The sequence below is a fragment of the Phalacrocorax carbo genome, chromosome 7, assembly GCF_963921805.1.
Source record: "Phalacrocorax carbo chromosome 7, bPhaCar2.1, whole genome shotgun sequence".
NCBI classification, from domain to species: Eukaryota; Metazoa; Chordata; class Aves; order Suliformes; family Phalacrocoracidae; genus Phalacrocorax; species Phalacrocorax carbo.
Genome location: NC_087519.1, coordinates 50,777,970 through 50,802,580, shown reverse-complemented (window position 1 = coordinate 50,802,580; position 24,611 = coordinate 50,777,970). Strand labels below are relative to the sequence as shown.

The 24,611-nt window shown below is 50.1% G+C and overlaps 1 protein-coding gene across 1 annotated transcript; it reads left to right on the top strand.

The window, feature by feature from the left end:
- The first annotated feature begins 4,882 nt into the window (after positions 1–4,882).
- Positions 4,883–24,201, top strand: SLC7A14 (solute carrier family 7 member 14). Its single transcript, XM_064457986.1, has 7 exons — positions 4,883–5,277; positions 11,723–11,959; positions 12,739–12,956; positions 14,866–15,012; positions 16,041–16,249; positions 16,803–17,680; positions 20,093–24,201. The coding sequence occupies exons 1-7, from the start codon at positions 4,974–4,976 to the stop codon at positions 20,413–20,415; spliced, it is 2,316 nt and encodes a 771-aa protein (XP_064314056.1). The 5' UTR covers positions 4,883–4,973; the 3' UTR covers positions 20,416–24,201.
- The last annotated feature ends 410 nt before the right edge of the window (positions 24,202–24,611 follow it).

The window sequence follows — 24,611 nt, the reverse complement described above, 5'->3', positions numbered from 1 at the left end:
GCCGGGACTGGCAGGGACCAGCCCTCGCTCTCAGCTCTGTTCCTGGCTTCTAAATCCCTTTAAGGAGGGCTGCTGATGGAGACAGAGCCAGCTTTTACAGTGGCAGCCCAGCTGGGGATCAACACTGTAAAAACAAGCACGCAACACTCCAAATCAAATCGCAGTCGCAATGAAAACATTAACGTGTTCAGCAGCCCCGGCAGAAGGCATCCCTCTGGCCGGCAGCCGCCGGGGCTGCTGCCTGACTCCCACCGCGCCGCATCGCGCCGCTGATGTCATTCCTCTGCCCGCTGGAGGAGCTGTAATGAAATTCAGTATCTTGTGTCTCTTCGTACAAATCCACCTCACCGTTACCGAGCCAGTAATTAAAAGAAAAAGTGGAGGGGCAGCAGGGAAGCCAGGCTAGCATGTTTCTGCCTCTTTCTCCTGTCTTTCGCGCGGGATCGCAGCGGGTTTGCTGCCAGGAGCCGCCTCTTGCATCCCCTTGAGCCCTGGGGGCTTTCCCCAGGGGTGATGCTGAAGCCCAGCTGCTCATGCAGACCCTACACAGAGCAAGCAGGGGGTCTGAGGGCTGTTGCTCCTGAAATCGTCTGTATTACTATTTCTGAGATCCACAGCAGGCAGGAACCTGCTTCAGTCCTGCATTTCTGGGGCATATGTCCCCTGGGCAAGGAGGAAGGGGCTTCTCCCATAGAAACCCCTGCATCTAACTGGGCGCTGCTGCCCCCTGTGCCAGGGCCATCCCAACCCAGGTGCTGTCAGGGCATCAGCAAGCATCTCTCTGTAGTAATTACTTCTGTGAGCCGTGAAAACCAGAGGAAACCCAACCTTTTCCTATTAATGAGTGCCCCTTCCTGGCTTTCTATCAATACACCAACAGGAGCTCTCTTTTTTCCATTATCACCATTGATGTTCTGTTTCTTGTCACACTCCCAGCATTTTTTAAAAGAGGTTTTTGCTTAAGGGTACCCCTACGGACTCCTGGATGGAGGGGAGTCATTAACAGAAAAATCAAATAGGCCATCCCAAAGCACAGACGAGGTATGGGGAAGCTCATCTGGGGAAGCTGGAGCTGCGGGGGGTGACAAGGACGGGTGATGCCAGGCGCTGCAGGGCACCGCGTTGCGTCTCACGGGCATGGGGCAACCAGCAGAAAGCAGCTTTACACCAAGAATCAATCAGCACCGAACCAGACGCTAAGGAAGATCCATGCCTGTAAATACCTAGGCCTCTCCTTCCGACTTGATTGCTGTTTTAGTTAATTTACCCTAATGAAGAAGAGTGTTTCGGTACAAACAGCGGTTGCTAACAAGCGCGCGGTGGCAGCAGCAAGCGCCAGCCGGCGAGGCGGCAGCGGGGGAAAACCAGCCCAGGCTGCCTGATGATGGAGAGCTGCGCAGCTCTGAAACCCGGCTGCAGCTCCCAGAGTAGGGCTCGCCCGCTCCGAGCCACAGCTCCCTTGAGCTTCCCGGGTTTATAATGAAGAAAGCAGATAAAAACCACAAGTAAAACTCTCCTTCCCTCTCACTGTGTGCTCCTAGCTAGCCAAGGTTAGTGGAGCAGAGCAGAAATGAACCACGTAGATGGTTGCCATCCATGAGATTATTTTTTATAGCTTTAACTGGAGCGAAAGGATGTTTTCCAAGCTACAGAGCAGCAATATGCTGGTCTCGCTTAAACATCTGGAATAGTTTTAAATGATCACTACAATCGAATATAACGGCAATTATAGAGTTATTTAATTTCAGATGTTTCAGAGGGTTTTTCCCCTTGGTGACTCAGAAGGGGCTGTACGAATCCCAGGGCTACATCAGGCTGCCCCATGGCAGTGGACAGCCATGCAGGAGGACACGGTCCCAGCCCAGCCCCAGGCAGCTGGAAGAGCTCAGCAGCCTAAATCTGGACACATCACAGATCCACCAGCCAGTCCCTCCTTTAAATTTAAACCATTTAAAATATTTAAGTTTTTCATTATTGTAGCAGTTAAAAATTATTCCTGGACAAGACTGCCATGTCTTGCCTTGAGGTTCTTCGCAAAGAGTGAGAAAGTAATTTCTGTACCCTGATGTGCCTTGAGAGTGAACTGGACTGTCCAAATCAGTCACGCTCAGCTCTCTTCAGTTTGGGAGATGCACTAATTCTGCCAATGTGGATCCCTCCAGCAAGATCTGAGCATATGTCACCCTTCTCAACCCCTTCATCAGCCACCCATGGACACCACAGACAAGATGATGAAAAACTGCTGATCTCAAACCACATCAGTGCCAATCCTCTTAAAACATGGGGCAGGTCTGCCTATGCCAAAGCCCAAAGCTGGTGATGGGACCAAGGATGAGCCTGCAGCCTTGGTATCTCCATCCCACGCCATCCTACCTCTTCTGGTGACCCAGTAACTCCTCCGGGACAAGCACAGCCTTCACAAAAGCATCAAGAAACAGTATAAAGACATCAAAAGACACAAATTGGCCCTTCCCAGTGTTCATCTCTTCCCATAGTTAGTCACCCAGCTTTCATTTGTCCAGCCTCAACCTCCAGCTATTGATTCTCATTATGCTTTTCCTTACAAGAGCTAAGAGCTGAGTCTTCAGTATCTTATTTTCACCTTGCAATGGTATTTTGCCATGAATAAACCAAGGACAGGCTCAGTTGGGAAAGATATTTTCTTATAGTATGAAGTACGTGAGAAAATTGCACAGAGATAAGGGTGTCTAGATCGTAACGGTTCAAAACCAGACAGATGTTTCTGCCCTGCCTCTCTGCTAGTTTGTCAATCTGGTGCAAACCTAAGCATAGCAACCTCAGTCTTTCAGACTCAGTTAGGAGCATCCATAAAGTCCAAGTAAGCAAAATAATTAAATAAGGTATGGGAAGTGTTGGGTGACGTGCTGCAAGACCTCTTTGCCAACCTGAGCTCCAGACATATTGTGCTTTGGATAAAAGGAGGATTAATTTTGGGTGGTAATCACTTTGGTTAGGGGACTTATTTCTTCCACAGCCAAAACACAGCCCTGGCAAAGCAGATCCACCCTGGAGGCACCAGCACATGGGCACACTGCCCCGTCCCAGCTGGTGCAGACCCTCTGAGCTCTGGCTCAGCTGCCCTCTTTCAACACAAACCTTCATTTAAACCAGAAAGTAAAACCTAATGTGACATCCAGCCCATGCCAGAAACCATCTGACTCTTTGAGCAACCCAAAAGCCAAACCCAGTTTTTATTCTCAACACAAAGATGCACATTTCCTCAAGAGCAGTGACAATTTTTCCTTATTATTATTCTCAGCTAGAACATCCAACCTTTCAGCTTACGGTTGCTCAAGGTAAAAAATCAGCACAATTTGAACTGCGATCAACCAAAACATGAAATGAATGCTGTGTTTTATTTAATAAACTCCAGCAACACAAGGCTGCCTGACAGACACAATGTAATTTGTTTTGGATATAAAGATGGAAAAATAATTGTTTTGTCTTCAAGGCAATTAAAAAAAAAAAAGATTTCTGCATTAACAGGAAGAAAGCTGCCAGGCTAAAATTCATATTTAATAAACTATTTTTCCTGTTCCCGTATATTAGCATTCAGAGATTGTCAATTCTTGTTATTTTCCTCAAAGTCAAGAAGTCATCGTGTGTCACTGAGAAGTCATTACTGCTGGTATTAGGAGCTCACCTGAGAACTACATGGTTTGCTAAAAAAACAGCAGAGAAGAGAGTGAGAAATGGCAGTTCTTGAATAGTTCTTGAAAATATGACTTAAGATGAAAAAGCAGAGAGAAAGAGCAAATCAAGAGAATTTAATTATTTTTAAGACAGTCTCATGATTTGGAATCATAAGACAGTTTTAAAGCTTCTGTCAAGCTTCTCTCTCAGCTCGCCTTAACCACGTAGAAGCTGGACCCCTGGGTTTGTTACAGCTACTCCAGAAAAACAACATCCTTAATTAAAAAAAATATTTCCTAAAAAATTAAGCAAATAACTACAAAAATTAAGTGATAAATTGGATGAAGAAACCACACCAAGGACTCTTTTTAACCACATGATTCACTAGATGATCCCTGAGGTCCCTTCCAACCTAGGCTTCTGTGATTCTCTGTGTGTGACCTGAACAAGCAGCACACTTTAAAACTTTCCCCTTTAGGGTTCACCAGGATAACGGTAGCACGCAAGAAGAAAACCCAACCAGAACAGCCAGAGAGCTGTAAGACCCAACTTCTGTAGCACTAAAAAAGTCACCAATTTGTGGTGATCAAGCCCCGTAGCTGGCCGCAGCCCGGCACAGGCAGGCAGGAGTCTCAACACACTAGATAGAGGAGCAAAGCTACGGTCCCAGACTCTCTGGGGGTTTTGCAGCACAGGTGGAGCACAGCAATGCCCCGCGGAAGGTCCCGTGTGGGTGTGCACAGCGATGGCGGGCTGACACACGGTACCCACAGGAGCATCCCCACTCCCAGGGCATACTGCGGAGCTGCTGGGCTTGGGGCTGGGCTTGGTCCCCACCGGGACCCAAGGTGCCGCGGTAGCCACCAGCACTCCACAGTTATACAGAGCCATCAGCGCTTTTGGTAGCAATTAAGCCACGTAATGGGCACTTGGAGGGTATCAGGTTCCTGCTGCTTATGGGGCTGTATTAATAACTGGGGATAACACCATAAAACCAAACATGAAGAGGGGCAGAGCATCTCTATTGTGTAAAACAGCTAGGACAGAGAAAAAAGATTTTTCCAGAGCAGCAGCATTGGTGAAAACAAAGCTCCCCTCAGGGCTCTCCCAGAGTTGGATCCCAGCCAGAAAATGGCTTGGATGCCTCTTTTGGTTCCTCCAAGTGGAGCACATCCCTCTTTTTTCACTCTTTCAGTTAAAAACTGTGTTCCTCTCTCTCGCAGCCAGGCCGCCAGCGCAGGAGGGAGATGCAGCTGCAGCCCTGAGCAGGTGCTGCTGAAACCATCCGTGACCCACCTCCGCCAAGCCCAGCACCAGCCATGAGCCGCTTCTTCTCACGCCTGGACCCGCGGCGGGTGCCGTGGGGGGCGGCAGGCCATGCCCTGCGCACCCGCGTCCTGCGCACCAAGCCCGTGGAGTCGATGCTGGAGGGCACGGGGACCGCCTCCGCCCAGGGCGCCCGGCTGGCCAAGGTCCTCACCACCCTCGACCTCATCTCCCTCGGCGTCGGGAGCTGCGTGGGCACCGGCATGTACGTGGTGTCTGGCCTGGTGGCCAAGGAGATGGCAGGGCCCGGGGTCATCGTTTCCTTCATCATCGCTGCTGTTGCCTCCATCTTGTCAGGTGAGTCGTGCCGGTGGGTTTTCGAGAAACACACCATCTCGTGCATCCTCTGGCTCCATTTATGGGCAGACGCCTGGCAGGACCCGTGCTCAGCAGCACAAGCTACGAGGAGGCAATGACTTCTCCATAGACTAAAACATCCTTTCACACTAGGCTTATCCAGCTTATGGGGTGCACTGCCTCTCACTGCCCAAATGTCAGACCAAACCCTGTACGGGGAGACAGCAGCCCAAGCGTAATTACCCTGGTGAGCTGTTGATGGCTTCCCCAGGGATGGAGCCTGCGGTCAATACATTTTAAAACACCAGTGAGAGTTTCGCAGCGCGTGTCCCAGGCAGAGAGCGCAGCCAGACCACAGCATCGGAGAAAGAGCTCAACGTGGCTTGTGGGAAACCCGGTTTCAACAGGAAGGATATTGGTGGCTTGGGTAGCACCAGGGCCATCTGCTTTTGCTGTGGACATTGCTAACAGTTAACGAATTCCTCAATTAGTTTTGGAGTTGATTTTATTGGCTCCTATTCACGCAGGATCACTCTTTGAATTCCCAAACAGAAAAACACAACAAACAAACATGCAGAGAGAGAGTAAATATGTATTTTAGTGAAAAGCTGGTGAATTCCGTCTCCTCCGTAGGAACCCAGCTGAGCATATGGCTCGAGCTGCGGGTTCCCACATGAAGCCAGTACCGCTGGCATTTGTCCTTTCCAGATCAGTGCTAACACAATGATGCGATGTTCCTGCTCTCTCTTCTCAGAGGACTTTGCATGCTGTGGCAGCCTGGGATCCAGCTTTTATCCGCAGGTTGGATAAGAAAACTTGAGTAAATGGCAAAGGGCTTTGATAGAAGGCAGCAACAGCAAACACAGCAAAATAACCCAGCTCACCTTTTCAAGTCTCTGGATTTTTGTAGGGGGAAGTAGAAGCACATCATGCTCTTTCCCTGGAGGTTGCAGTGCTGCTCCATAGAGATCCCACCAAAGCCCGTGCGAGCTTGAGCCCCCTACCCCTGCAGCCCAGAGGCACAACCCTGGCACAGCATAGGGACAAACGTCACGTTCTCTCCAAAGCCGTGCCAGGGAAAGATCCTGGCGACGCTGGCTGGGGACCACCATGCAGAGAGCCCTGCCTCCCCGCAGGACCCCAGCGACAAGGCAGTTCAGACACACTTAATGCTGGCTCAGCCCAGGACAAAAGCTGAGAGTACGTAACGAGACCCCATTCTTATTTGGGATCCCAACACAACAAATGAACCAATATCCCCATTTTTTAACTGAGGCAGTAGATACCATCAGTGTCTTTTCCCTTTCACACTGGTCGCTTTCTCCTTTCTGTGAGGGTTTCAGTGGCCGTGATGCAAATCAAGAGCAAACAGAGCCTGGGTAGGTCTCATATATTAAAAAAAAAAACAAACCAAAACACACAACAAAAACCCACACTGTCCTCCAAAAGGGGCTTTTTCACCCCAGACATGAGCCCTGCCCCACAACGGGGAGCTCCTCCCGCCTTCGCCCACAGGAGCCCACATTGCTTCCCGCCTAGCTTTCATCTCCCCTTGCTTTTGTAGCCCTGGGAAAGTGTTTTGCAAAGGATGCAGTGTTTTGATAGTCTCCTTGGCCGTTTCCTCACTTCATGGTTGACGCTGCTGCTGTTTATAACAGCAACATGTTTTTGGCAAGTAAAACTGAGCAAGGGTTCGGGAGCTGGACGGGCTATCGGGCTCACAGGGGACGCGATTTCAGCTCTCACCTCACAGTCACTCGCGGTGTAGCGGGCGCTGAGCTCAGGCAAGCATGTGCAGACAGATTTTAAGGAGTTTCCCACAGTTTTTAGATGGGACCGCTACATCACCTGCTTTCCCTTGATATACTGAGGATCACTGAGTCAAATCCCACTGCCTGCAAAGTGAACCCAAGAGGATTTTGGCTAAAAAAGCCCCTTCCAGAAAGCCATTTGCCTTCCCTGGGAGTCAGCCACGGGGAAGCCCTGCCGGGCAGGATCCAGCAGTAGGAAACCCCTCCACACTGCTTAGCCTGGTTTCAGATAGGAATTTTTCTAATTTCATCTACCTGACAAATTCCAGTTATGCCTTCCCCTAGGTTTAAGCAACATGTGTCCTGTCAAGGAACCTACAGACATAGTATAATTGATTAAACTGATAAATTAAATTAAATCAATCTTTTTCATTCTCTCACTGGAAGGCCTTTTATTCAGCTCCCAGACAGAAACATTTCCCCAGCTTCCCTCCACAAAGCACAGGGGACACCGCGGGTGCCCTCCGTCAGCAGCCACCACTGGGACTCCCCACTCTCACCCCCATCTCAAAACATAACCCCTTCTTGGCAAAAAATCAGCAGTTTGCACCTTACCCAACCCCGTTACCCTCTCCACAGCCTTTTCCACTAGCCGTTGCTTGTCCCTTTAGTGGTTGCCTCTCCTACAGCAATACAACCTTGTTGACTGCATTTTGCGACCACCTTACTGCGAGCCCAGGTGCAGGTCAGCTCCCCCCTCACGATGGCTACCAGTGTGGGATAGTTTTCTCTGCCTCACAACCCCACAGGCTTCAGTGCCAGGCTGTGCAAGAAAAGAAGACACTCTCCCTCGGGAACTGCTCTGCAACCCCAGCAACCCTTAATGGGGGCTTCAAGCATAAAGCCACACTGTTCTGGAGCACATTGTCATGCTCTTACCTGGTACCCATGTGGGAGCAGGCTCAGCAACAGCCAGGGGGTCCAGCAGAGCAGGGGGGAAGCTAAACCTGTGCCTCAGGTGCTCCCTGCAGGGCAAGGGCTGGGATGAGGGGCTCCAGCTGCAGCTGATCATGAGCTGCTCAGGTGGTGCTGGAGGAACGGGAGTTGTTTTTCTAAGGAAGGTTTCTTTTAGAGCTGCCTTTTCTCTGTCCTCACACAGTGATCATGAAATACAGTGGACAGGCTCAGTGGTTTGCTGAAAATAGGATTTTGCTGTATACCTGCCTTGGCTGCTCTTGTTTAATGAGGGGTATTGTCTCTGGATTTCTTGGGTGGTAGCATGAATTAATTGATACTACCTCCAGCACTGATGAAAGGTGCCTCCTCAAAGGCTTGTTTCACCTGAAACATTGCTCCTGCTGTGCCAGTGCCCTGTGGGATGTCTCATGGTCCTTGTGTGTCCTCATGCCAGGTGGCAGTGGGATGGTCAACATCCACACAGCAACCACCACTGCCCCGGCACACCAAAAGCAACGCAGCAGCCAAGAGGGTGCACTGAGCTGTGGCTCTTGCCCCAGCCCCTTCTACCACTGGTTGTGCTGCCCAGCAGCTATTGCAGTGCTGGAGTTTGAGGTTGAAGGCAGCGGGGGCTTTGTGGTCCCTCCTCCTGCCCCACCGAGGCACTGCTCACCAGCAAAAGTCCCCTCCAGGAAGGTCAGGATGCCCAGTGTGGCCCTAAGCCACCACTAACACAAAAACATCTAACTGGTTGGAAAGCTGCTGGCTGCCTCACCCTCTACCTCCAAACAAGATAAACCAGAGAATGGAGGGGTCAATTAAACCAGAAAAACGAGCTTTTTTAGATGGGATTTTGGAAGGGACAATGTCATGGAGAAAACCCCTCAGCTATGCTTATGTCCTTCTGAATAATGTCAATAACTGTATAATTACACCGGCATAATGACTGCCATGCCAATTACACAGTGTAGCTAATATTCAAGGGAAAGAAACGGTCTTCCGTAAAAAGACTAATCTTCCAAACACCCACTGTGTTAGCTTGTTTTCTGCAGAAACTTGCAGTCATTCTTGACTGGGGGCTTATGATGATATTATCTGCCTTTTTAAGCAGAGAGGAAAGTGCTGTGAACCCCGTTTCTGATGGAGGACCTGCAGCACTGCAAAGCAAAGTGATTTGATTAATGCTGCCCAATACAGCCAGTGGCAATTAGGGATGGATGGTGGATTTTGCATCTCATGTCCCCTGGACTGGATGCTGCATGCTATGATAAAAAGGAGTTTATTTTCTTAATATATGCTGATACTTAATGGAGATATCCACAACGTGTTGCTGTATGCAATGCATAGTGAAAGATTAATCTTCCATTTAGGGATCCTAGTAGAGTAATTGAGAACTCAAACATTTTATACATATTAATATCTTTGCTTTGCTGTTACCATTCTTTATCAATAACAATCCTCTTTAAGCCTTATCTTGTCATTGGCTAAAAGTAGAGCTGCCTCTAAGAAAGATTATATGATTTTTAAGGCCATCAAAGAGAGAAACTAGACACTTGTCCTCATCAGAGCACATGTTTCGTAAATCATTCAGGCCTGCAGTTATCTGTGAATGACTTACCTTTGCCGAGCGCATGCATTTTTCATCAGCTTTGAATAATGACTCTTTGTAGGGCTGGATGATGGGGACGTCTTGCTGCTCCTGCAGTTGGGCCTGCTTTGCAGAAATCAAGTTTTGAAGAGGCCCCTTGAAAAGCATACAAGTTAAACAGTGAATGGAATATAAACATCCTCCAACACCAGGAAAAGAAGTGCCACCAAATTCAGCTTAAGGAGTCAATAATTCTGTGTTTGTACTGTGTAAAAGCTGCACTGACAGTAAGAGCAGCAACCTCATAACTTTTTATAAATTATTTATTCCTCCCTCTAGATGGAACTGATTGCAGTTTTGGAGGAATTATTATCTTCTAAACAGAGAAAAGTAGCTCATAAAGAACTCAATAATTACTACATGTTTACACAACGATAACAGCCCTAACACTTTAACCTGTATGAGCTGAACTGGGGTCTTCCAGGCAGGGTCTTAATTGGTGTTAAACATGCAGGATGCAGTGTGGCCTTCCAGCACTTGTTCTGACTAATATTTGGGGAATTTATGACTAAGTCCATCTATTCCTTTTAAATAAAAGCTAATGGTTGTTTTAAGACAGCAATGTGTCAGGGTCAGGTTTTTATTAAAAAGTATCCTGACATAGTAAGTACACAAGGAGTTTGGAAAGTATACAAGTCCACTGAAATCTCCTCCCAAACAGCTCCAGTTAAATACTTATTTTTGCTTTTCTTTTCTTCTTCTACAGAGTTAGTTTTGCAAATATTCTCCAGAATGAGACTTACATGTAACATTTTTAAGTGTTAAAATAACTTATGCTCTCTATGTAAGATGGCTTCAAACTCCTCTCTACAGATCACAGAATCCCAGACTGGCGGGGGCTGGCAGGGCCCCCTGGAGCTCACCCCGTCCCACCCCCTGCGTGAGCAGGCACCCCCAGAGCAGGGGCACAGGGCCGCGTCCAGGCGGGGGGTGAATGTCTCCAGGGAAGGGACCCCACAGCCTCTCTGGGCAGCCTGTGCCCCTGCTCTGGCACCCGCACAGGGAAGGGGTTTGTCCTCATGTTCAGGGGGAGCTTCCCGTGTTCCAGCTTGTGCCCGTGGCCCCAGTGCCTGTCGGTGGGCACTGCTGAAAGGAGCCGAGTCCCATCGTCCTGACACCACCCTTTATATATTTATATGTACTGATGAGATCCCCCCTCAGTGTTCTCTTCTCCAGGCTGAATAAATGCAAGTCTCTCAGCCTTTCCTCATGAGGGAGATGCTCCTGTGCCCCTCTTGCATGGGTACGAACGAGAGCAAGGTGATCAGGACAGTGCTCATGCCTGGGTCTGCACAGCAATAACCCAGGATAAGCATTTGGAGATTGCAGTCAGAGCAGGGAGGGGTGTAACCTTGTGTGAGCCCTCCTGTGTCATCTTGCCATAGGATGGGGCTGCACAACACTGGTCCAGGTTCCCAGGCAATGGCTACAACCATCCCTGACCTCCTTGTGCCCAAACACTGTCCTCTGGCAGGTCTCACTGCAACCTCCTTTCCCAGGGCTACGATGTTTTCTGCAACCAGAAGCGTTGGGAGCTTGTCAGGATATTGATACCACAAATAAAATATATGAGAGAAACATTCCTGGCAAAGATCATATTATGGTGTCACTGTTGGTTGGGGAAGAAGAAGTATCTGTCACCATCAGAGCTACTGCAGGGAAACAGTGCTTCAAGGACTGCACCACCACCACTGCCCAGTTCTGCTCCCTGTGCCTGGATTTCCCCCCAGCTTCGGTTGTGCATCTGCAGGGCTGCAGCTGGCCATGCCAGAGGGTCCCACATCAGGGGCACACACCTGTGAGAAGGCTTTTCTACAACAGGCTGTATAGATTTGGGCAGTTTGAACTGTGTATCCTCAGAAAAATTCCATCATATCTTGATTTTAATGGGAAAATGGGCTGGGTTTTAAGCCAAGCAGCTGGGGAGGGAGGGTCACCATGGCCCCCTGTGAAGTCTCTGGGCTCCTTCTGATGCTGACTACAGCCCTGGGCACCTCCTGGCACCACCAGGCAGGTGGGACCAAGCCAGTCTTACTTTCTTTTTTTCCAAGCACATTCTCCTTATGTTGCTTCATATTTTTCTAAACAGGCGTTTGCTACGCTGAGTTTGGCGTACGGGTCCCCAAGACCACAGGCTCTGCCTACACCTACAGCTACGTGACGGTGGGAGAGTTCGTGGCGTTCTTCATCGGCTGGAACCTCATCCTGGAGTACCTGATCGGCACGGCCGCGGGCGCCAGCGCCCTCAGCAGCATGTTCGACTCGCTGGCCAACCACACCATCAGCCGCTGGATGATCAACAGCGTCGGGACATTGAACGGACTAGGTGCGTCACACCGTGCATGGCTACCTGCATTAACTAGGGCCTGAAAAGTAATTGGAAGCTTGTCAGAAGTCAGACATGGATATTAGGCTTCATTCATTATTTACCATCCGTCTGCCTCTGGTACTTTGCCTTTGCAGCCTGATTCGTAGATGGGATTCGGGGGGATGGGGTACGTGATACTTTGAGCCCCTTCAGGATGAGCTGGCATTTAACAGAATAAGCACCCAGAAAAATTAGTGGAATATCAGAGGCTAATGACAGCACAGGAGCGCTTCACCCAGCGCAAGCGCTCTGCTCAGTCCCATTAAGGCACACGCAGAGGCTTGTTAGAGAGTACAAGCTGGTGTCTGCTGTCCTGCCACGTAGGAGCTCAGCACTGTGATGGTCCTGTATGACCAGCAGTTCCAGCAACAGTCCATGCTTCCTACCAGTAAGTAAAACAGCTAGCTGTCCTGTACCTGTGTCATGAGAACTTAAAGATTGATTGATTTTTTATTAGTACTTGGCAGATGCACGTTATACAAACTGGGGCCTGATCACTTGTTTGCTGCCCTCCCAAAACTCCTAACGGTGTCTTGAGGCATCAGGATTTATTACCTTAATAAAACAGCCTTAGCTAGCGAAGGCAGGGGCATCTGGAGACCACATCTGCAATGAGATCGGAGAGTTCTGCAAAGCCTCAGGGTCTGAAAAGCATTTTTTAAAGCCCCCACAGAGTTTCTGGAGATGCTCTCCACAGCTATGGATGGAGAGATACACACCTCTTTTCTCTTACCCAGGGAAAGGAGAGGAGTCATACCCCGACCTTCTCGCTCTGGTCATTGCTGTCATTGTCACCATCATCGTGGCCATGGGGGTGAAGAACTCGGTGGGGCTGAATAACGTGCTCAACATCATTAACCTGGCAGTCTGGATCTTCATCATGATTGCTGGCCTCTTCTATGTCAAAGGTGACAACTGGTCTGAAGGGCAGTTCCTGCCATTTGGATGGCCGGGGGTAAGTCCTGGGCGCACGGAGGGACACGCAGTACCTCAGCGGTGCCACCTACCTGCCACACACTCAGCTTTGCTCGTGGTAAACGCACCCTACTTCCACCGCAGTCTCCAAATCTCAGCCCTGCCAAACCCACCTGCACTTTGGCCAGGGACCTCCAAATTCCACCCCTGCAGGCTTGGATCCAGACCTCCTCACTCCACCAAACCCAAAGGGTACCTCAATGCTTTGCCCTTATCTCCTGCCTGATCTTAGAATAAACTCAGAACTTTTCCAGAATGTCCTCCTGAAAAGCCAGACTCCACACGAAAGTGTACACCAGAAAATGCCACCAATTGCCAGGCAATGGAGCAAAATGCAGTGGCCATCTGAGACAGGGTGCTCAGGAGGAGCTGGCTCAGCCTCTGCGGATGGGGGAGATACTTGTGTTGGCTGGTTTTCAACAACAATGTTCTCAAGCATTTGTTTTGAGCACTTCATAATGCCACCTGCCAGTACTTATTTTATGGATGTTCCCTCAAATCTTACTGAGAATTTGGACGTATTTGGCTTTTTTAGCTTGCTTGCACTGGTTTTTATCCAAGGATGAACAGAGACTGAAAATATCTCAGCTGGCCTAAACCCAAGATAATTTCTCAGATTTACACTGCTCGACTCCATCAGGGTTTTGTGCAGAAAAATAAGCAAGAAAGTAAAGTAAACCAAGAGTCTTGATTACTGAAAGGGTCCCAAGCTGCCATACAGTCCCTGCACCTCCCTTCAGTAAATCAATACCTCTCTGCCAGAGAATAACAGTGAGGAGAAGAGCACTGAGGCTCATTTGAGAGCAGAGGTGATATTTACCTTTGAATTGTGCTTGGCTTTTTATGCCATACAATAGGAATGAAAATGAGAAAATAGAAAATAGCTGTTTTGCTCCAATTCAACTCATAGTTTTAATACATATTCAAAACGCATTAAAACTGAGAGGGTCTTCCCATCATTTTCAGCTGGTTGTTTGTTTCTCAAATTGTAAAAGTAAATCTACCACAGCACAAGCATGAGATCCCCAGGAGCATAGGGAACATTTTAAAAAGGTAATTACAGGTAGTCCCCTGAAAAAGGTGAGTTTCACTGTGTCCTCCATCACTAGACAGCTGAGATGACAGAGATGTGATGGACGTGTGGTACCCAACTAGCTAGCTAGATGTATGAGAGGGTTTCACAGCTGCAAATTAGCTCACTCACAGCCGCAGAGTCTTCATCCTCCTGCAGCATTTCTTTCTTATAAATGTCCTTGCTAATACTGTATATCTTTAAAAATCACATTAAAAACATAACTAAACAGTACAAATAACTCCTCATCCAAGTGCTCCAACGTGTGCTCCTAACCTGTCTGCAGATTCCAAGCAAAATAGAGGTTGTTTGGAAAGCGGCGCACATCTGACTGTTGCTGCTCTCTTCTGCTTCCTCTGCTAGAGGAGCTTGCTGCCACATGAGAAATCTTGCTAAGATGGAATGTGTAAACATGCTCCAAATCCCTACCAATATAAACGGATTTGGGGTAGAGGACTGTGAAAGCAAACCTGAAATTGGTTAATTGTCTCCCCTGTTGCTGCCAGGATCTCCCAGCAGATCCGGGTACTGCGCGGGCACAGGTTTGTGGTGCACCACGAACGAGCTGCACATGCCTCCAGTGACTCGGGCTGCATGTTGAAATCTTTTTCCTAGACCAGATCGCTGAGTTATGGGTGCTCCCAGGGTATTCCTAGATGGGAACGCCCAGCTCTACGTGTGCGCCCCCTAATCCATCCCTACTCACCCTTTAGCTCAGACAAGACAGAACTGGGATCCTTCATTTTTGCTCAGTTCCCTCTCCCTGGTTGGGTGCCAGCCTCCCTCCTGGCACTCAGATGCTTGATCCTCCACGCAGGTGCTCAAAGGGGCTGCGACGTGTTTCTATGCCTTCATCGGCTTCGACATCATTGCTACCACGGGAGAAGAAGCAAAGAGTCCCAACACCTCCATCCCCTATGCCATCACGGCCTCGCTTGTCACGTGTTTGACAGCATATGTGTCTGTAAGTACAAGCTATAAGTACGTAAATGTACATAAATATGTATGTATGCATATATATATATATATATACAGAAAATACATAGATATATAGTGTGTCTTTTCTGGGCATCTGCACGGCTCCCCTCCCCAGGAGCTGGGGGCCAGTCTGACCCTTAGACAGGGCCCTTTCTTTGGTGGGAACTGAGACATCAGCTGTGTTTCCGTGTGACTGCAGTGTCCGGCCAAGGCTCCCCTCAGCCCCAGCCCGGTTTGTCCGCAGGATCCTGTCACCCTGCCGAGACCCTTCTGCCAGCTGCAGGGAAATGGTGTTGTCTCCTCCTGCCTCATCCCCATCTGCAGCTATTTTTGCATCCAGAAGTGCAGCAAAGCAGAAGGAGCAGCAGCATTGCAGCAATGTTTCTCCATGTGTTAGGGGAAGGCAGCACTGCCTCTGCTGGAGATATGGGAGAGGGTCCAAGTAAGGGGGAGAATGGGCAGGGATAGCCATGCGAGAGCTATCCAGCTGCTCTGCACCCCAATAAATGCATGCCTGTACTCAGGGATTTTCCCTGTAAAGTAGCAAAATTGAGTCACGGAGGAGAAAAAAATATTGTTCTGATCATTTCAAAGAAACTCACCCACTGCCTCTCCTGCTGCATGGTGGGCTCCCCTCAAAACCAATTTCTCTTTGGCTCAAATAGGACCAGGGTGATGCTCCAAGCAATGCCATCTTGGGTTTTGGGTCTGTCCCATGGGGAGTGCATGACTCAGGCAGCGCTGTGCCCACACAGGAACGTGGCCAATGCGGGTGTTACTCACCCCACCAAGTCCCACCAGCCTCCTGCATCACCACTGCAGGAAAGTTCAAGGTGGTGCCTTGTTGCCTTCAGAGGCCTTACCTCTAGCACTTTACATACCCTCCACAGGGGACATAGGGATATAATCCCAATCAGACTTGAAATTCTTTGGCTTTCCACCCTTGAGAAGCAGCCCCCGTGCCCTGTGGGTCCCCAGCTGACACCCATGTTCTGTTCCTCTCACCTTCCCCAGGTGAGCATCATCCTCACGCTGATGGTGCCCTACGACGCCATCGACACTGAGTCCCCGCTGATGGAAATGTTTGTGGCCCATGGCTTCTATGCGGCCAAGTTCATCGTCGCCATCGGCTCAGTGGCTGGCCTGACCGTCAGCTTGCTGGGCTCCCTATTCCCAATGCCAAGGGTCATTTATGCCATGGCTGGTGATGGGCTGCTCTTCAGGTCAGTCATGCCCATGCTGGCATTTATTTTTTGCCCCTTGGGACCCAGATGGGAAGTGTGCTGGGAGGGATGGGGACTGTCCTGCACCCTGACAGCCCGGTGCCATCACTGCAGGGAGCAGCTGGTACGCACAGGCTTGGTGATTGCAGAACGGGGCACACACCAAAGCAAAATCCTGGAGGAAAAAATCAGGAGAGATCTATGCAAAAGTATCTCGTTTGGTGATGGTACCTAGAGATTCAACTTATGTGAGGATGGGCACTTAATTCAGGTCTTACTTGCAAAGGAAAGCAGCTTATATGCATAAAATCTTGGCACTTATTTGCAAGCGTCCAAGTGCCCATTTCAGAGCTGGTTAGACCTAGATCTAACTCCAGATCCAGCCTCATCTGTATTTCCAGTCCTGGCTGTCTGGAGTCTAAGCACCAAAAAGCAACAAGAGCTGAAGGGATCACAGCTCTGAGCCTGGTCCCTGCAGCCAAGTAAGAATTACTGCGACAGAGAATGGCTGCCATCGGCAATTTTAACCTTCTGCAACCGTTTCACATTCCAGATTTTTGTCCCACGTCAGCTCTTACACGGAAACTCCCGTAGTGGCTTGTATCGTCTCTGGATTCCTTGCAGCACTGCTCTCCTTGCTGGTTAGCCTGAGGGACCTGATAGAAATGATGTCCATCGGCACGCTGCTCGCCTATACGTTGGTGTCCGTCTGTGTCCTGCTCCTCCGATACCAGCCTGAGAGTGACATCGATGGCTTCGTCAAGTTCCTCTCCGAGGAGCACACCAAGAAGAAGGAGGGCATCCTGGCCGACTGCGAGAAGGAAGCTTGCTCCCCAGGGAGCGAAGGAGAAGAGTTCACTGGCCCACCAACCAACACATGCGGGGCAAAAAATCTGCCATCTCTGGGGGATAACGAGATGCTAATTGGGAAATCTGATAAATCCACCTACAATGTGAATCACCCCAATTACGGCACGGTCGACATGACCTCAGGGATAGAGGCAGATGAGTCTGAGAACATCTACCTCATCAAGCTGAAGAAGCTGATCGGCCCTCGCTACTACACGATGAGGATCCACCTCGGACTGCCGGGGAAAATGGACCGCCCCACGGCAGCCACCGGCCACACGGTCACCACTTGTGTGCTCCTGCTTTTCGTCCTGATGTTCATCTTCTGCTCCTTCATCATTTTTGGGGCAGACTACATCTACGAGCAGAGCTGGTGGGCTATCCTCCTCGTCGTGCTGATGATCCTGCTCATCATCGTGCTGGTGTTTGTGATCTTGCAGCAGCCAGAAAACCCCAAGAAGCTGCCCTACATGGCACCTTGTCTGCCCTTCGTCCCTGCCTTTGCTATGCTGGTGAATATCTATCTCATGCTGAAGCTCTCCACAGTCACGTGGATCCGATTTGCCGTCTGGTGTTTCGTGGGTGAGTCCCAGATTAGTTTATTTTAATTTTTTAACTGACAGTCTTTTGAAAAGATGTTAATAACAACTTCCCTAATTAGAGTGCTTAGGCTGATGCTCCTTCAGCTGGGACATACCCAGTCCTTTGCATTTGCCCCTTGTCGTCATGAAGTTCTTAGAAACCTGGGTTCATCAAACCCCCAAACCACAGCTAAATGGAAAATTACACCTCCAGAAAATGTCAGTTTGATGGAAGTGAACTGCTCCATGCAAAGGTGACTATTTTGATGAATCTTTTGATACAAAGTAGGTGGGTTCTAGAAATTGCCTCGCAGGCAGGTTTCCTAGAGAAATTGGCCTGCTTTCTTGCTGTTTCACCCACTTGAGCTCTTCAGCAGCCCACGCCAAAATCTCAGCACTGTGTTTCTGAAGCCCAGAGCTGCCCAACCCCAACAGCCCTGGGAGAGACAGAGCCAAGGGATCTGTGGACTGTACCTCCTTTTCTAGGCCTAAGTCCTTACCTTTCTGGCAGGGGGATCTCGAGACTCACAGGCTCTGTAGTGGACCTTTTTTCACCAAATTTAGGCTTCCTGGCACATAGTCAGGAGCCCCGCATGTCCATAGTTTCCCTTGCTTGACTTTGCAACCCCCTCACTCCACAAACCCAAAAGAGCAGCTCTCATAGCTCCGCCTGAAGGCTCCCAAGTCTGGACTATAGAGAACTGAAGCAACAAGACAATATCAAAGCCAAGGGCTCTACAGAGAAATAATAACCCTATGGGTAAACATACATGTTGCAGCAGCCCACAGGAGCCCCAGTTGCAGACAACAGTCCCTGAGCATGGTGCCAGCACCCAAAAGGACCATCCCTGACCAAGTATCCCACCAGCAGCCCTCCTCTTTGGGAGCAGGGTTCAGGGTCCTGGGCTGAGAGGGAGAAAGTGGTGGGGAAAGAGAACGAGGATTAATGCAAAGCTCATAGTCAGCTGCCATCTCCCGTAAAGGCAGGAATCACCCCTCCTGGAGGAGGGCTGGGCAGGCACAGGCCACTATCCTTTGTGCTTTTCTCAGGCGCCTCCTGACATTTGGAAATATTCACGCTCAGCTGGCAGGGCCAGGCGATGACATGAACAGACCTTGGACCTCCTTCTGGTGTCTCAGAGAGTTTAGAGTGGTCTCATGGTTTCCACCCTTTGCAGGGAGGCTGCAACCATGTTTTCCTTCCATTTTACATTTCCCTCTTTTGCTTTGGGGTGAGGGCAGCAGTTACCCTGGGTCAGCCCTGAATGACTGAGGTCCCATAGCAAAGCTCCATCTCTGAGAGTCCTCAACTTCAAGCCGAACCATTGGGTGGTAGCTGCCACATGCACTCTTCGGGGTGGAGAAGACATGCTCGGTGCTTTTTTCTGCCCTCAAAGGCAATAGATGAAGCTGCAAATCCAGGGAAAACCCTTCTACCTGGCAGTAAAGATGACTCCAAAGCATCAGTTTAATCAGCTGTGGGTACATCTAACACCTCTTCAGCTGCCAGCAATGGCAATGAGTCAATTAAGCCACTTCGTTAAGGTGTGATGAACTCCACCAGCCCCATCCATGGCTGCTCACCAGTTGGGGGAGGAACACGCCATTTGTTTTTCTGGTAGAGCCATGTGGTCCTGCCACACAGACTCTGGATTAACCTCTCAAGCAGTCCCCCATGGCCAGTCCATGGCACGTGGAGAAGTCTGGGTTTCTCTGTGGACACATCTGGGGTAGGTTAATCCTAGGATCCACTGGAAATTAAATCTCCAGATAAATTTGCTTCAGGGGAAAGCATTGGTGCAGGAAGGTGAGATCAGGTAGGGCTGAAATGAAGTGAAACTCCTGAAGGAAGGAAGACAGGATTTCAGAGCTGTTTTAATACCAAATACGCTCATCCTAATAACCCTGGGCCATGGGTGGCTGCGAGCACCAGCTGGAGAGAGATTAAAAGCATAAGAAAACTCCAGAGAGTCAAGATGTGGGTTGTCGGCACTTGGGAGCCTCCATACATCTGCTGGGACCTGCTGTCCCACCGAAGCTGCAGATGGCACAATCACGTGGCCAGCAGTGATCCCAGCTGATGTTTAAAACATACAGTCCTCGGGTCACAGTTGGCAGCCCAAAAACACAAACTCAATAGGTTTGAAGAGCAGACATCAACTACAACATACACTGGCTTAAAAAATATAGGTATATTTACATACACTTAACTCTCACCAGCCGGTGCCAGCCTCATGCTGGGTGGGATGATGCTGGTGGTGAGCTGGGCTGGATCTCCCACCCACCCCTGGTGTGGGTTTTGGGGGGCAGGTGTTGTTTTGGGACACGGTGTGTTTATGGCAATATTGTACCTGGAGTCGTTGGGTCAGTGGGCGCAGCTGGGGTCCAATTCTCTCCCTCTCGCCCGCCGCAGGTCTGCTCATCTACTTTGGCTATGGGATGTGGAACAGCACGCTGGAGATCAGTGCCCGGGAGGAGGCCCTCCACCAGAGCACCTACCAGCGCTACGACGTGGACGTCGACCCCTTCTCCGTGGATGATGGCTTCTCCTACGCCACCGAGGGTGAGGGCTACCCAGGCTGGGGTCCCTCCGAGGACAAGGGCTTCTCGTACCAGCAAATGGCGGGAGCAAAGGAAAGCCATCGGACAAGTAGCAGGTCGAAAAGCAAAGGCAGGCACAAACTGCCGTCGGAGGCTCTCATCGCCAACGACGAGTTGGATTACTCACCTGAGTAGCGGGGCGGGCAGCGGGGCGCCGCGATGCCCAGCCGATGAGGAAAGCTTCCTGCGGCTTCCCCGTCCTGTCCCATCCTCCCCAGGTCCTCCACCACCACCCCGCTTACCTCCGGTCCTCGGGACACGCTCCGCGATTGCCGTTGACCACGAACCAAACACATCCGTGGCCCATCCTGCCTCCACTGGTCGGGTCCCGCTCTGGTGAATGCCGGCCAATCCCCTGGCACTGGTTGATCTCCTGGCACCAGCCGCACCGGCGGAGGTGGAGTGGGAGATGTGCCAAACTGGGAGGAGGTGGAAGGAGCCGCATGAGGGGATGAGATGAGATGTCCCCAGGGAATGTCCACTCAACAGCCACAGCGGTGAGATACCACTCTTAAATTTTTGGCACTTTCTTAGCACCTGTTTTTCTCTTTGAACCACCTTAGAAGTGATAGCTGAGCCAGAGGGACAGACGGGTAGGTGGGTACAAAATGGAGATGGACAAACCTCTTTCAAGGGAGTAGCTCAGAGGTGGATCCAGGGATGTTGGTCCCATCACACAGCATTTCCATGGCCCATTCTGGCGCAAAGGCACTTGATGCACACAGCAGTGCTACCCCCGTGTCCATCCCCCCACTCCAAATCCAGGCGTCCCGAATACTGGGATTCAAAATTAGTTGGTGTCTCAATCAAACCTTGAAATCCCAGCATGGCTGAACATCCCAAAACTGTGGTTGGGAGCCCGGTCCCATTTCTGGTCACAGTGAGGGCTGTGACCTGCTCTTGGCTCAACCCACCTAGTGTGAATGGTCAATGATGACCACACGCCATTTCTCTGAACGTCACCGGTCTGAGGCTGGGCGCTGTTCCCACCACGTTGTGTCTTTTACAAAAATTACTACGTTGTTCATTGTATGAGAATGGAACAAGAGAAACGCGTGCATGTTCAGAGTTCCCTCGCTGTGGTGGGCACATCTCAGTGCTCACTCTGGCCTCAGGGCTTCAGGGACATGTCCATGCACCCGCAAAATAGCAACATCTGTGGGTCAGGCATGTCTTGGCAGGGCTGGGCCACGCATGGCAAGCGGAGAGGGCTCAGCTGCTGAAATTTCCCTCCCTGCTGCCGTCTCCACCTCGTACCGTTTTCTCCATTCCTGACCCCTGCCTTGGTGGATGCTATATGAAAAACACTTGAAATGCTGCTCGTTCTGTAAGTGTCCATATTTCAATCTGAAACCAAACAGAGCTGGTGGCTCACAGGGCAGAGGTGGTCAGCAAGTGAACATTTCTCATAGTTAAGCCCTCCGGTACAGCCCAAGCATGGCCATGATCCCCAGCAGTGCCATCAGGTCCCCTGCTGTCAGCGTCTCCACAGCACTGCTGGCGGTGATGGGGTCTGGTCACAGCCACCGCCCCCCAGCCCCCCAGCACAGACAGCAGCTGCACTGCTGAGTCAGCAATTAGCAGCAGGTCTAGTTCTGGAGCCCATTACCAACATGCTTAGTTTAAAACACTGCAACGGTGGGGAAGGACCCCATCAGACAGCAGCACCCATCCTCTCCCTGGCTGCCAAAGGCTGCGGCCGGATCCATCTCCTGGAGCAGCCCAGACCAACCCAGGGGTTGCTGCTGGCATCCCAGGGGACAATTTAACATTGACAGGGGTATGAAGCATGATTTCCAACACGTAATGCTGAGAACCATTTACACTGTGGTTCACTGGATGAGGCTCAGCCCCCGAAACACAGCGCAAAGCCTGGCTGGCGCCTTGCATGGGCAAGGGGGCTGCCGGGTGCAGAGGGTGCCTGGACCCGCGCCTGTCCCCATCACTCCTGGGGCTCAAGGGCTTGAGGGAGAGGCTCTGGCCATGGCTGCATAGGTTTCCTACCTGCAGCTCCTATCTCAGTCACAAACTGTCACAATCCTTTTCCCAGTGGGAAAGAGAATCTGATTCTGTAGATTTTAACCCGAAGCGCGCCAGGCAAGCCAAGGGAAGCTTGGCCTTCGTGAAGGCTTCAGGATGGGAGCAAAGATTTGGCAAAAGGACCCATAAGCTTTGCCCTGGCATCCCCTCCTGCTGCCCGCCCATACTACGCTTCTACAAGCAGAAATCCCAAGTGCATCCCACCGAAAGCTGTTTGCAACGTGCGCACCGCTCGGGGGCCAGCTCGGGAAACCTTCCCGGCGGCGCCGAGCACCTCTCACAAAGGTCACCTTCCACTCGCGCTTGGCTGCTTTCGTTCTCGATGCCTTAGAAGTACTCAAGAGAGATGGCACCTCACAGGTCTGGCTTTACATTTTCAGGGAGAAAGAGTGATGCTATTTTCCTACCAGCTCTTGTACTATACCATATCCAAGGTAGTCATCTTCTTCCCGTTTCCGCACGGTATTTAGGCATCTGCCGAACCACAAACTCATGCCCAAGTACCCTGTCGAATGGAAGCCTGTTATTCCTTTTGCAGCCTTAATCTTGTGCTACAGAGCCGTTACCAGTGTCTGTTGTCGTGTCTGCTCTAGTTATGCCGTGTAATTTGATGAGGGCTTGATCCCTTGCTCTTCGGCGCCTGTAGGAACCTCTCCATTGGACCCATGCACTGAGTGAAGCCCTTCGGCTGCTCTTGTTCCTGTTCACCCATCCTCCTTCCCCTCCCTGGGGAAGCGCCGGGTCAGAACAGCTGCACCCATGTCCCCGGGACCGCTGGGAAACAGCATTTGCTGCCACGGCACTGTCTGGGGAGGACAGGCTGCCGTGAACCCTCGCCGTGGCACAGGGCAGGAGCCGTACCCTCCTCCCGCCGCATCCCACCTAACGTTGGAGCATAAGAAGGCTGCCGAGCCACAGGCTGGGGCTTGCCTGGGTCCCCCCACCCTGCTCCAAGCAGCGGTGTCAGGGGGACACATGGGTTCAGCCTCCGTTTGGGAGCTCTGGTTCTCTCCCTTGTAGCGGGTGTTGGGGTCTTCAGTGGGCACAAGCAAAAGCTGCAAAGGCCAAAATGCTCATGGGTGTCCATCACCTCTGGGCACCACCGGCCCCAGGGGTGGTTTTGGATGCTGGGAGGAGGTGCAAGTGCTTGATTTGCTGTAACGCCCAAATCCAGCCTTTTCCCCCAGTGCCCTCAGGGAGGTTCTCACACCTCTGACCCATCAGGAGGACACAGGCGGAGCGGTACCACCTCGCGCCCACCACCGGTGAGAGGCACGCAGCCCCCCAACGCCTGACCACCCTCTGCTGGGCACGCACCCTGGGGCACCCAATGCATGATACAGAAGGTGCATAAATACCTCAAACCTTCCAGACCAACTCTATAAGATCTCAGTCCCCCCACAAATTCACTCTGCACAGTTATGACCGCTCGGTTACGACGCCCAGCACGCCGGCAATCTCCACGCGGCAGAGAAATCACGCCCCGACCGACATGGGATGTTGTAAATCAAGCTTGTAAATGATCTTCACTTCATTTTGTTCAGTCTTTTTGATGTATATCTTGCTTTTTTTTGCAGGTGGTACTTTCTGGTGTAACAATTCTCTGCAGTTCTGATATGAAATTGGTGTATTTGTTAAAAAAAAGTTTGTTCTAATAATTTTTTTTAATTGTGGTTTCCAAAAGCCCATTGGTGCATTGTACAATGGGATCTTGTAGTGTGTCATGAGAAAGAATATGCAGATATGTTATGGAGTGATTTTTATTTTTAAATAATTGTGTTGTTGACAACTATATATATAATATATATAATCAAGATACTAAGAAAAAAAAAATCTAAATTTACCAAAATCTGTATATTTTAATAAATGCATAAAGCTTTATTGTGTGCCTTTACATTTAAAAATCAAACAGGAACTAATGGATTTTTAAAAAAAGCCAGAGACAAATGTGTCTCAGTATCAGTTTCCATAGTAATGTAAATCTTTCAAATTAAAGACTAAACAAAAAAAAACTAAAAAAAAAATCCCATATAAATTTTGTTAAGCCAATCAGTACCTGAAGGTCTGATATTTTTTGGATGCTAAATTGAAGCTAGAGATGAACAAACCTTGCCTTAAGTGCTTCAAATTTTCCTTTGTAGAAGATCCATTTCAATGGGCTGACTTTGGTATTTACTTGCACTGTTGTGAAAAAAAAATGGTTATCAGTTTTCACAATAAAAAGAAAAAAAAAAAGAAAAAACCTAAAGCCAACGACCACAGGCTGACTATTGCAGTGCGAAGCCCTGCGA

Bases quoted from the DNA above. Each gene is read 5' to 3' on its own strand.
- SLC7A14 (XM_064457986.1), top strand. From the start codon at position 4,974: ATGAGCCGCTTCTTCTCACGCCTGGACCCGCGGCGGGTGCCGTGGGGG. The intron at 16,250-16,802 runs GTCAGTCATGCC...TTCACATTCCAG, and splicing joins GGTGATGGGCTGCTCTTCAG to ATTTTTGTCCCACGTCAGCT. The intron at 17,681-20,092 runs GTGAGTCCCAGA...CGCCCGCCGCAG, and splicing joins TGCCGTCTGGTGTTTCGTGG to GTCTGCTCATCTACTTTGGC.